We start from the raw sequence: 13492 nt of genomic DNA, 5'->3' as shown, positions 1-13492 counted from the left end.
TCACGCAAGGAGTTTGAGAGCAATAGCCGAGGACATCAACTGACTGAAATGGAGTTGGACAGTAGGAAGAAGTGAAGAAGTCATCTACAGCAGCAAGGTAATGACCCTATGAGCATCGTTTCCTTTAGCTCAGTCAGATTTAATCATAGGGAGCATCACCAGAGGATCATAGTAGAGACAACGTTTTGGGAGATAATAAGAATATTGCAGTCGGAGTTGAGATGTTATCACCATCCGCCAGTAATAGTTCAGTATTCCAGCCGTAGGGGTAACATGGAAATGTATGGAATAAGCATAACAATTGGGTCCAGCATGTGGCAGGTTGTAGATGACATTTGAGGGCAAAACGTGAATGTTGGTAGCATTTGTTGAGACAAGGACAGAACTCTAGTTGCTATGTAATCTAGTGGCATTGCTATACGTTAATCAACTGCCTCTCCCAGTCACGTTCCAGTGCAGAATTTAGTGGTTTTAGTATAGTATTCGAACCAGTACAGTTCTTGCCTGAGCAGAATACACACAAGAATTGGTGTTGGGTTGAAAGATTAAGTCATGCATAAACCTCGCCCCAGTTTGTTCACCACATCATGGGAGTTGGATTTTCTTCAAATGCACGAGTTGCAATTGGAGTTGAATGTTGAGGTTATATCTAGGGTCCCCACGACATATACAATTGGTCACGACATTGATCATTTCCCCCTTCATGGGTTGAGAAGGCTTCGTTCAGCCGAAACAACTGTTGAAGGATGTAGCAAGGCAGTAGTTGGTCGGAGTATACGGATTGATGGTAGTTTGAAGGTTATATCAATGGTAAACCTTGCCCAACTTACCCACAACAACACAAGTCTGTTACCTTATGTTCCTTCTGCACTATTTAAACGTTTCCAATACTGTCAGGTTGTCATTTTGTATTCTGAGTATAGTCTTGAGTAATATCATCTCACTGTTATAGATTTTGTGATATGAATATTGAGTTTAAGTTTGTTTGATCCTATTTGGTGGAAGACTGCGTTGTATTGTTGTTCGAGATGGGCATGGCATACATGCAAGCATTTTGCTTAGTTTCTTTGCATCTCCATAACACGAACCAGTACAGGTACCTTTGAAAATATAAAGGGATTAATTGCGCTATCACGAAGCATGGGTGGGTCATAAATGGAATCTACATATGATTTTGATAACTGACAAATAGGACGTGGAGTGAAGTCCCAGTGTTATAGAACTCGAGCTGGCAGTACTGAAGTTTCATTTAAGTGGCATGAAGTGGAGAGTAGTTGTCCAAGATACTCACAAAGACGTGGTTTTCCCTAGCCCAAAGTTTGCACAAATTCTTCCATCAAATCTTTTGCTATATCCAAGTGCTTGTAACAACCTGAATATGCATAATGTTGTTCTTCCAACAACTGCTTCAAAGATTTATGTGGATGGATATGAACAATAAACCCTATGGTCTTCCCAAATGTGGAATACTTCAAACTATCGCCATCTCAGGAATCAGTGGTACTGAGCTTGCTAAGTGAACTAAGCAACAAATCTTGGAGAGAACTACAACTAGACTCTTTTTCATGGGTGTTATCCTAATATTTTTAGATGCATTACCTTTCAAAGCAGCAGTTGTATCAAAAGGGCTTTTCTGTGGCAACAAAAACCAAAACAATGGGGGCGCTAAATCAAATGGACTTCTTGCAGAGAGAAGAGACTGTAGATTTCAGTCATAGTGCATCTAAAATCTGGAATTAATATCGTCGTAGAGGCCATGGCTGTTGTAAATGTGGAGAAGAGGGACATATTGCAAAAGATTGTCCAAAGAATGCTGTCGAAGCACCCAAAGATGCAGTTCCAGAAAAACCAAAATATGTCTTGAAAGACACAAACAGGCAGCACTAGCTAGCCCGAGACTTCCAACTTGATATTAAAACTGAAGTAAGGAGATTGTACGATGATTATAACAAATTTTCGTCAAAACTTCAAAAAGAATTTCTTTTCATTGATTATGTGAACTTTCAGCTAGAGCTGCAAAACAGACGGATATGATAAGAAACAAATGGTATGATTTGGCTCGAAATCTCCTTGCAAAGGACAATTATAGAAATTTGCATGAGGAAGACATTAATCAACTTGATAATAGTACAAAAAAAGAAGAGCAACCTTCGTATGATAATGTGCAAAATACTAATAATGGCACAAGTATACTAATAGGTAGTTTGGGGGCAGGAGTATCTTATGAAGCTGTTTACACTAGTCCTTCTAATGAGTATGTTGATGGCCCATGTAGAAGAATTGACCAAACAACCAACATTGGCAATTCCCCATCTTATTTAGACATGGAAAACACCAACATCTTATTTGGTGACATGGAAATTAACTTGGATGAATTTTATGATGATACTAGGTTGGAAATTATGTCAAGTTTTGAGGAGGAGCAAATGGACCACAATGTTGGCAGGGTAGATGATCTAGCACACGTTGAGTTAGAGGACATATCTGAAACTATTGTCTCCCTAGGTGATGAAAAATTAGAAGATTCTATGGAGAACAACCCGCTTGTGTTCGAAGGAGGTAGTCAAAAACCATTATCACTTCTTGACTTATTGGATATGCTTTTGGTCAAAGTGGACAAGGTTGTCCGAGTGTTGATGAGGATGGATGATTCTTCCAAATTGATTGAGGATCTCATGTGGAAGATTGCGATAGAAGAGATACATCAAAATGTATGTGGTGTCATAAGTCCTCTTTTACATACTATTTTTGAAACCTTGAAAATGATAAAATATGATTACTTGCAACTATTAATGGATAGAGATCTAGCAATAAAATTTGGAAAGGACAAGGATAGTGAGGTAGATGAGGTATACCTTCAATTGAGCTTAACACATTACTCCATCCACAAAGCTGAAAATCAGACGAGTGGGGCAGCCACTCATGAAGAAGATAATTGTGGTTTAAGGGCACAAGAAATCATGCAAATCATTGAAGGAATTCATAAAGTGGGTAAATGTGAAGGCAAACAATGTGATTCAATCACTTGTTCCCTGTCTGAGACTTTCTATGATGAGAAAAATTGTATGGATCAGCAAGTTGACAAGTCTAGAATTTCTGATTTTTATGACAGCAACTTTACATTTTCACATGAGCACATGGTTAGTGATACAAGTGAGGATAAATCAGAGATTTCAATTAATGGTGAACCTTCCTTTTATGAAGACTTTGACATAAGCAAGGATACTTATGCCGGAGTCAGAAGTTCAGATTTATCCTTAGCATGCTCTGAGGGATTTTTCAGCTTACCCAAAGTTTTATCACTCAACTCTTATGAGATGGCCACGGCCTACTTGTTGATTGGTGGTTTTACTTGTTGGCATATTCTAGCTATCAGTGATTTGCCTGTGTATGTTAATATTATATTTGCTGATTCTAATTGGCCTTCAGGGGTCAATGAGTTATTTGTAGATGAGCGGAGAGAACATACATTACGTTCCTCATGAGGTGTCTACATTTTTTATTTAGTAGTATAGTGAAGATAGTATTAACATTCATGATGTTGGTGATTCATCAACCACTCCTTCCTTTACCTAGGATCATGTTGATTGGGTGATTGAGGATTCAAGTGTTGATAGTATCTTACATCTGGTGGATTATGCTATGTTGTTACACAGTCATAGGATTATGATTTGTGTGTTTCAGCCTTCTGACACATCAGAGTTCTAGAGATTAAGATTACTCCTTTTTCACCCGGGTGATATGGTGGTGGAGTCGGATTGGCCGGATCTGTCATTGACATCGGTACAGATATTATAGGAGTGGTATAGTGGTACAAGTATTATAGGAGTTGGTTGGTGGTATCTCAGACAGCATACGAGTTCTAATTTGGGATCCAGGTGGAGCATCCCTATGTATTGCTTTTTATCGAGGAGCTAATTGGAGAATTTGGTTGCTATCATCTTGGGGTGGATATTGTTATATTGTTGAGCTCCCATCTTCACTTGACAATAGAGATTCACAAGGTCACTCATGGAGTGAGGCATTCACTTTGACAAAGGGTATTGGCACATAGGGCAGTAGCACATGGCAGTTGGTGTCCCTTTATGGTGAGACTTGGAACCCTGACATTCAATTATTTGGCACATTGATCCTTATTGTATTGTTTCACCATTCTGAGTTTGGGAAGATGCATGCTGGGGTACATCTGCTAAGGAGTAGAACGTCTTTCTCGAAACGAGTATGGGATCCTGGCATTTGGTTTTTACAGGTATGAGCGGATTGCTTGAGGGCAAGCAATCTTTGAGAAGGGAGGCTTTGTAATGTACCTTTTTTTGGGACATTATAATTCTGTGTTGTCGGCTCATTTCGCCTAGGTTTCAGTGGCGAAAAAGTTCTTTACGGGGTTCAGTTTGAGATTTGGCCTAGACTTTTCTATATTCAAGCCCCATTAGAGCAGTTTTGGCAGGTTGTTCGGATGCTTACCATTTTTAGTAAGTAAACAAAGCTCAGAATTCTTGATATCTCAATCTTGGTTTGGAAGCGTCTTGCCGAGAGTTTTCCAAGGAGCTATTGCATGTGCTTATCCGAGTTCATTTGGTTAGTTATTTTGATGCCTGATGATTATATGGTTTACTGACTAAGTGACTTTATGAGTTCATTTAACTTGTCACTTTATTTTAAGAAGGTATTATGTTCACTTAAGTGACTAAAGAACAAAAAAGGTGTTTTATCCCACATTGCCTAAAAGGGCATGCATCACATTGGGAAAAGTGATAAAGGTACAACAAGCTCTGCATGGGGAGTTATGAAGAGAATACTATTTATAAACAAATATTAATCTAGGCGCTGAAAATAATGTCTGGTTCTTCAAGGACACAAACTCTTGAAGAAGCTTTTGGAGGTTGGACGCAAACCTAGCCTTCTTACAGGTTTAATCTGCATTTGCCAATCTGACTGTTATTTCTGTTTATAAGATTGGATTATTTGGATTGTTGCATGTTATTGTGTTGCTGTTATATAATATAGTAACGTATTTAGCGGTTATTTATGTTAACTCTTGGTTTATATATGTACTTCTGAATATTAGAGGAAATAAACAAACTTTTCTGAGTTTTATTCTATGTTACCCGGGGACGCGTTTCCACCCCTAAACCTGAAGTTTCGTAAATGGGGACGGTTTCGGGGACGGGGGGATGGCAGGGGATGTTTCCCAGGCATCCCCACTTGGAGAAGAAAACAGGAAACGCGTCCCCGAAACTTCGGAAATGGTCAACGAGTTTCCGAACCACGTTGATTGTTTCGGGGATTGTTTTTCCGTTTCCTAACGTCTCGGGGACTGCATAAAAGGTTTCCTATTAAACTTTATTAAACTCAAAGAAACCATTAAAAAAATGATTTTCCAGTCATCTGCAGGCTCGGACATGTAGAAGTCAATTTTTTTATAAAATATATTATAAAATGAATGATTAGGGGCAACTATCATACCATCTTTGTTTTCATTTTGAAGCTCAGGATGATAGTGACAGTGACTTTGATATGGATGATTAGGGGCAGCTGCCTTAGTATCTTTTGTTTTCATTTTGACTTTGATGTTTCAGACTTGGAGTGTTCTGTCTTGACATTATAATATTATATGATCATTGATACACTATAGTTGATACTTCAAAAGTTTAAAACTTTAAAGTTTGAGTCTTTATCTATTCAATGTTTCCATTTTATTGAGAGTTGATGTTTTTCATTCTCTTATTTGACTCATTTCATTATGTGCTAATGGTATCTTAAGTACTTAAATGATGATTGAAAATGATGCTATTTAGAATTTTCTACGATGATTCGATTAGATGCTGATTGCTATGCTCTATGATCATTGATGGATTTATTTGATGAATGAAATTGATAATTTTAAACTATGTTGCTATGATGAATGTAGAATTGATGAATATATTTGAAAATTCAGATAAAATTCATATATATATATAGCCGTCCCCTGTCGTCCCCTGTTTCCGCAAAAAAAAACCGTCCCGGAAACCCATTTCCTCATCACCCCGTCCCCTCGTCTCGGAAACTTGGGGTAACATAGGTTTTATTGTATACAAATCTGTTGGTTACAAATCGATTAATGTTCTGGAATTTATATCAAATATTGGTTTTTTGTTCGGTTTTATTCTGCACGTTTATATCAAGGGTTTTTTAGTAAAATATCTAGAAAGGGATACTACACATTGATATCTTATATATTTATATTTAAATGTTCAAACTTTATAGTTATAAATAAGATTTTAGAATCATGATACTCATAAGTTTATGATTGCCAAAAAAGTTATAAATAAAATTCCCTATTTACTTTATTGATGATTTGCAAAATGATAAAATTCAAGTCTCCAAATGGGCAAAGAAGAGTTTAATAGGTGGAATTATGCTTGTTTGAGATTTTATTGGGGACAACATATTTTTAAGGCATGCAAGGCCCATTTTTGGTACGTACAGCCACGGGAGTGCCTAAGTTCAGTTGAGTTTGCTCTGGCTTGGGCTTGGGTGCCTGGGCCGCACCTGGAAGTGAATAAGACCGGAAGATTTTGATCAAATCCAGCTTGGGCTGCACTTGGTGTGCACCCATAGGAGAATTAGTTTTGCACTGGGACCAAACTCAGTCTGGGACCAAAACCCGGCCTCAAATAGGGGAATCCGATAACTTGGGGTAAATTTAAACATGATGTATAGGACTTACAAAGTAGGTAACTCCATTATTAGTTTCTGATTTACTTTTAAATTATCATCTCCTAGTTTCTTATTGTAGAAATTTATACAGTTGGTTAGGTGACAATAATCTTTAGTTGGGGTTCTATGCTTGGTAGATGGAGAATATTACAAACACAATTTTCAAAGTTATTAGAGGAGATTTTCATTACTTAAAAACTTAAAAGCAATACAGATACATAATTATTTATAAGTGGATTTTACTGATATACAATAAGTAGAAGGTAGCAGAGTTGCATTGGAAGATAATTTAAAACAATTGGTTGTTGAAACAGAAGGAAAGCATTTCATTTGTCTTGTTGCATGGTTGAATTTTTTTGAAATTGTGTTGAGGAAGATTTACATTAGTTTAAAAAAAAATAATATCACATAGGACATCCATCTGCACAGTATGGCACCTGTATCTCGAATATGCCCACTTGGAGAGGGGTAGAGGCATATTTGGCTACTCTGGTATAACTAATTGATATGCATGATTGAAGAAAAATGTAACAAGAATCTTCATTAAAATGTTCATACAGTGGCTTACCATTTGACTCCTAATTTTCTGTTTAAATAATAGATGAGCAGGTTATTCTTGGCATTAATTCATATTCAGAATGAGTGGTTCAAGTTGAGGAGCTCATGTTTCTTTGAGGAAGAGTATTTATTTTGAGAGGGAAATATTGGAATGGGAAGTGGGTCTAGAAAAACAGATGGGATTTTTGGTAGAGCTTCATTGAATGATCATAATATTCTTTAGGGTTATTGTAATATGCCTTTTAGGAAATTAATTTAGAACTAACACAATACAAGATAGCATAATATGCTGCACAATTGATCCTTCGATTTTATAACATAACATTAGAAAACAATGCACACTTCAAGTTCTAGATGGTTCATCAATCATTATAGTATTTTACACACATTGAAACAATCCAAACTATCCAGATCTGGTGTGTTAGCTACAAGGTTATCTCAATTCTAGGAAGATAACTTACAGTTAACATGATCAACATATAACCTATTTCCAGTTACCGATTTTGTTTGCTCAGCTGCAAGATCAGCAACTCCATGGTCTGCATAGTACTCTTTCATCTAGGTGATTCTCACATAGGTGAAGCTCCCAGATTTCCCAAGAGGTCATCCATCTTAGTAGTACTTCAGCTCAAATGCGCTCAACCATGAAGTTCCCTTCAAGGTTAAGCCCACTTTTCTTGCAACCCCATTCGCAAAACCTTCAGCAAGTGTTGTGCCTTATGAACCATTCATTGGAAAGCCTCTTAATCTCACCAATTGATAAGTAGGAGACATTTTCAACAACAATTGACATTGTGATATTGCTATTAGGATTCAGCTGTGTAATTTTTGAGTCAAACACATTGACCCATGTTTCTTGGGTAGTGGTTCAACAAGAGCCCATCTCTCATGAGAATGAATGGAACACTTAAGCATTGGGACTTAAGGTCACCCATCCCTATACCAAGCACGCTCAACCACGCTCAACCACAGAGTTTCCTCCAAGATTAAGCCCACTTTTTTTGCAATACTATTTGCAAAACCTTCTGTGAGTGTTATGCCTTAGGAACCATTCATTAGAAACCTACTTAAGCTCATCAATTGATAAGTAGGAGATATTTTCCATAGCAAGTAAAATTTGAGAGATGGGTTCTTGTTGAACCACTACTCATGAAACACGGGCCGATATGCTTGACTTGAAAACTACACAGTTGAATCCTGATAGCAATATCACAGCTTAAAGAATGTTTAAAGTCTTTAAGAAGTTTTTTAATGCAAAAAACAATATTTTGAAAGACAAAATAGCTTGTCTTCACAATATTTTCATATTTTTGGCATGTCAATCTGTCAAACATGCCAAATTTTCTTTGAGTTTACCCCAAAAAATATGGTTTGTTTTAAAAATACTTTGGAGAAAGACCGCAAGTTAATGTGGTGAAAACTTGTGGGCACTGAGAATTTCCTATAATGTATGGGCCCATAGAACTCACTATGTTGTATATTGCACCCTGTTTTTTGTCCAAAATTAATGAAAGCTACATATGGTTGTCTAGATTCAGTATTTTGCTTGTTTTTGAATTTTACTTTATAAATATATGTAATATTTTTAAAGTGCCAAGATTTTTTCTAGTTTTGAGCATTTGAACTGTGGCTTGGCCTTGAACCATTTGCAATGTGAATGATTTGAAGTTTCAACCACAGTAATTAGAACAGTTTCAAATTTGGCTGCATCACAACTTTGCCAAGCCTAGTGGAGTTATGGGCTGTTTAGTATTGTGTCAAGGGGGATTTTAAATTCGGTCATGATTTTTGTCCAAAATTAATGGAAGCTACATATAGTTGTCTGGATTCAGAATTTTGCTTGTTTTTGAATTTTACTTTATAAATATATGCACTATTTTTAATATGCTAAGATTTTTTCTAGTTTTGAGCTTTTGAACTGTGGCTTGGCCTTGAACCATTTGCAATGTGAATGATTTGAAGTTTGAACCACAGTAATTAGAACAGTTTCATATTTGGCTGCATCACAACTTTGCCAAGCCTAGTGGAGTTATGGGCTGTTTTGTATTGTGTCAAAGAGGATTTTAAATTTGGTCATGTTCCTAATGATTTCTGCCATTACTATCACATCTCAGATGCTTTGAAAGGGTTTTGTAATGTACTTTCTGAAATCGATTTTCTTGGTCAATATAAAGGATTTTATGAAACAAGTGTCTTGAAAGGAGAAATGCACAAATTGCTGTTTTTATATATAGAAATTGCTTCAATGCAAATGTGCATAAATGCTATGAGCATCCTGTTTATTGTTGTAAGGGATAACAAACAATGCAAGTTAACTAGGAGTGGCAAAATTTTTAGCATAAAATTTCTTGTTCTCCCTCTCTCTTGCAAGTTTTCTTATTGACAAAAAATGTCTGGGAGGCCCTTGGAACTCTGCAAGTTATTTCATAATTGCTTTGGCATTTGCATTGTCCTTTAATAATTTCTTTCTTTGGTATTCAATCATTGAAGCAAGGATGCATGGGTGTCAGATTTTTAAGTTTGAAATTTTGCTTTTCAGGTTCTGTACAAGAGTAGGTGCGACAATCGGCTCAATGAAATCACAGAGAGAGCAGCTGCAGATAAACGAGAAGTAATTTATATTTTATACCAATTAATTCCTCTCAATTCAATTGCTGTTCTTAATGCTGAAGTTTTTGATGGTCTGTCTTTTCCCCTTACTTATGGGGCTGTTTATAACCAACATTTGTTGCTATATAGCTCACTACCCATGACATTTTATTTATTAATGTATACACCACACCACATTGAGATAGATCTGCAATTCATCTGTATCTTCTCTCCTAAGTCCTTTGCATCTATTTCAACAATTGGGGAAGAAATACCTAAAGAAAATGAAAAATGCAAGAAATATCTTAGAATTGCAAATGGTTTTTTTGTAATCTAAATTTTCTGATTTGCATTGATGACTTGGTAAGGAATTGATTTTGATGGTGCACAACTATTTAAATGCTTCGCTAAATAATATAAAAAAGGCTTTATAAAGTAACATGGGAAAATAGGAATATATATCTGCTCACAGAAATTAATTTTCTCAATGTACTCAAGCTCTTTGACATCTCTCAACATATACTGCAAAGAGTAATTAACATAATAATTTTAGTTTTGAATTCTGTTGATACGTTCTTGGTTGAGTTGATAGGTTCTTGGTCGAATGTTGTCACTTCTTCTAGAGTCTTAGTGGTGTCCTCTATCTAGTGCTGCACCTTCAATATAGTTATATCCATTTTATGAAGGGGTCCATTATATTATGCAGTCTGATTTGACATTATTTGCAAATAACACTTCTAAGGAAGCAACATATGTATTATAAACTGAATCTTGCATCATCAGTAAACCTACTCAATTTATGCACATAAACATATAAAAATCATCGACAAAAAAATAAGCATTCAGCATGAGATGTTCATCATCATACCATTGGGTCACGGGGCAAGATCCATGAGGGACGTGGATCTAGACTTAACATGTGGTGCAGGGACAATAAATGTAAGCTTTATAAGGGCTTGGCATAAGAATACATACGTGGCCTCAATGATTGGAATGTTGAACAGTGTCACTGATGTCAAAAGTGTAAGAAGATTGGTGAGGATTAAATTTATCTGTACACGATTTGAAAGTGTCCAAGAACCAAGAAGATCAGGATTCTGATGATGAATCAGGACAAAGAGTTTATTTTTATAATGCATATTGATTATTATTCTAAAATGACTTGTATTACTTTTCTTAAATAACAATCAGAACTTTTTTGTCAAAAGTTTAAAGCATTCAAAGCAATGGTAGATAATGAGACCTGTAGAACAATCAAGTGTTTAGGATCAGATAGAAGCAGAGAATTTATCACTGACAGATATGGAGGACTTTGTGAGATGTATGGAATCCAGATACAATATTCTACAACTAGAATTCCTTAGAAATATCGAGTAGCAGAAAGAAATAATAGGACTATATAGGAGATGGCAAGAACAATTTCAAGTCAGGTTGAGACACCAAATATGTGTTGGAGAGAAGCTGTCCAGTGAGTGTTATACATTATTGAATGGAGTAGAAATGAAGACAAGGACCATGAGGACTCCACGTGAGCTATGGAAGGGAAGTTCACCATCAATTTGGCATCCCAGAATATTTGGAAATAATTGCTATATCAAAAGGGATGATGAAATTTGGGTAAGTTTGATGCTAGATTCGATGAAAGTACATTTCTTGGTCATTCCATGATAATCAAGACATACAAATGTTATAATAGAAGGCTGAGAAGAATAGTGGAAAGTGCTAATGTGACAATACAATCCAACTGAAGTAACAGACAAGGATGACAATGATGGAAAATTCCATAGTGGAGATGAAGGTACAATATATGTATAGAAGAATCATTCTAAAGACTAAATAATCATAATTATAGACAGTGTTGTTCGGAGCCAAAAAAGGATGGAGAAATTAAATGAATTACACTTTGCCCTGTTCTAAAAAAATGAACAACATTGTAAAAGTTAGAAAAGATAGAGGTTGGTTAGATGCAACAGCGGAAGCACTAACATAGCTGGTTCCAAAGCCTAAGGACAAGAATGCCATGGGAACCAAATGAGTGTTTAGAAACAAGTTAAATGAAGATGAGAAAGTAATCCAGAATGACATTTGTTCTACTAGCAAGATTGGAGGCAATCAAAAAGTTTCTAGATTATCAACATTGAAGAATTTGAAAGAATATCAAATGAATGTGAAATCAGCATTTTTAAATACAGAGAGTTGCAGCTTTTAGAAAGACCAAATTTCGTGTGCACATTAAAAGTGCCCTCTATGGACTCACACAAGCCTCTTAGGGCATGGTATTCAAGATTGGATAAATACCAGCAATAGTAAGGACTTAAAGGAGGCATTGCGAACATCAATTTGTTTATGAAAACAAAAAGTAATAATTTGTTGATTGTTGTTTTTGTGGATGACATCATCTTTAGAATTTGTAGTGATGAAATGTGCAGTGACTTCCTAGATGCTATATGAAATGAATTTGAAGTGTCAATGCTTGGTGACTTGGCTTTCTTTTTCGCTTTACAAATTTCGAAGTAAAAAGGGTATATTCATATCTGAAACCAAGTATATAAAATGAATGTTGAGGAAATTCAATATGGAAGAGTGAAAACCAGTAAGTACACCATTGATTACTGGCTTTAATCTCAACAAAAAAAGACGAGTTTGCTTTGAAACATCACACCTTGTATAGGTTGGTCGTCTGTTGTATGTAACTCCTACTCTATATGTAATGCAAGCAATAGGTAATGATAGCTAGGTTTCAAATGCATAAAGCAACGTCTGTCAAGGCAGTAAAATGAAAATTCAGATATTTGAAGGATACATTGGATTTTGGTTTGTTAGGCTAATTTGACAAGTTCACATTGGTTGCATACATAGATGCAGATTAGGCTGAAAATGTAGATGACCATAAGAGTACAAGGGATGAAGCTTTTTTTTTGGTGACAAATTTGTACCTTGGTTGAGAAAAAAACAAGATTCGATATCCTTATCTACAACAGAAGTGGAGTATATTGTAACAGTTGCATGTTGCGCTCAAGCTTTATGCATGAATAAAAACTTGAAGGAAATTAAACTAGAGTTTGATGGGCCCATTATTATTTTTTATAACAATATAAGTATCATAAATATTTCCAAGCATCTAGTGATGCATTCAAGGAAAAAACATCTTTCACTATGTATAGAAATCAAGTTACAATATGTTGACAAAGGAGCAGTTGCAAATGTCATCACTAATTCTGTTCTAAAGGCGACATTTGAGTATCTCCAATAAAAGTTGGGAGTGATTGTGCCCTCTTGATCTGGGAGGAAGCATATGTTGAAGATTGTTGCCTCCCTACCACACGCAAACTAGGTGGCCTTCCAAAGTGTTTATAAAGCAAGAGAAGTTGTTGATTAATGTTGTCCTTTGCCATTGGTCTCAAAGGGGGAGAAAGAGACCCAAAATGCTACATCTCTTAAGAACAGTAATGGGGTATAGTGTAAACCTCATAAGGGGAGACGCTTACTATCTTGGATTGGGTTGGTGTGCGAGCAACATTTTGTTGTTTTCCAGTAATGACAAAGGAGGGAGATTTTTGAACAATGTGTTGTCGTTGATGTCAAAGGAGTCAACAAGTCAGTTACAATCTAGAATAATTATATGTGACTTTACGTGTCTGGTTTC

The 13492-nt window shown here is 36.0% G+C and overlaps 1 protein-coding gene across 1 annotated transcript in view; it reads left to right on the top strand.

Annotated features, from left to right (window-relative positions):
* Positions 1–13492, top strand: part of LOC149578418 (Calcium-binding EF hand family protein) — a 120079-nt gene that overhangs the window by 31256 nt on the left and 75331 nt on the right. Inside the window, exon 6 of the mRNA XM_089829019.1 lies at positions 9797–9868. Coding sequence (XP_089685145.1) covers positions 9797–9868 — 72 coding nt within the window. The remainder of the gene's footprint in view (positions 1–9796; positions 9869–13492) is intronic.

The sequence above is a fragment of the Cupressus sempervirens genome, chromosome 1, assembly GCF_028749045.1.
Source record: "Cupressus sempervirens isolate cs-2001-9-10 chromosome 1, ASM2874904v1, whole genome shotgun sequence".
Lineage (NCBI taxonomy): Eukaryota > Viridiplantae > Streptophyta > Pinopsida > Cupressales > Cupressaceae > Cupressus > Cupressus sempervirens.
The sequence above is the reverse complement of the archived record's forward strand: the minus strand, read 5'-3'. Positions and strand labels throughout refer to the sequence as shown.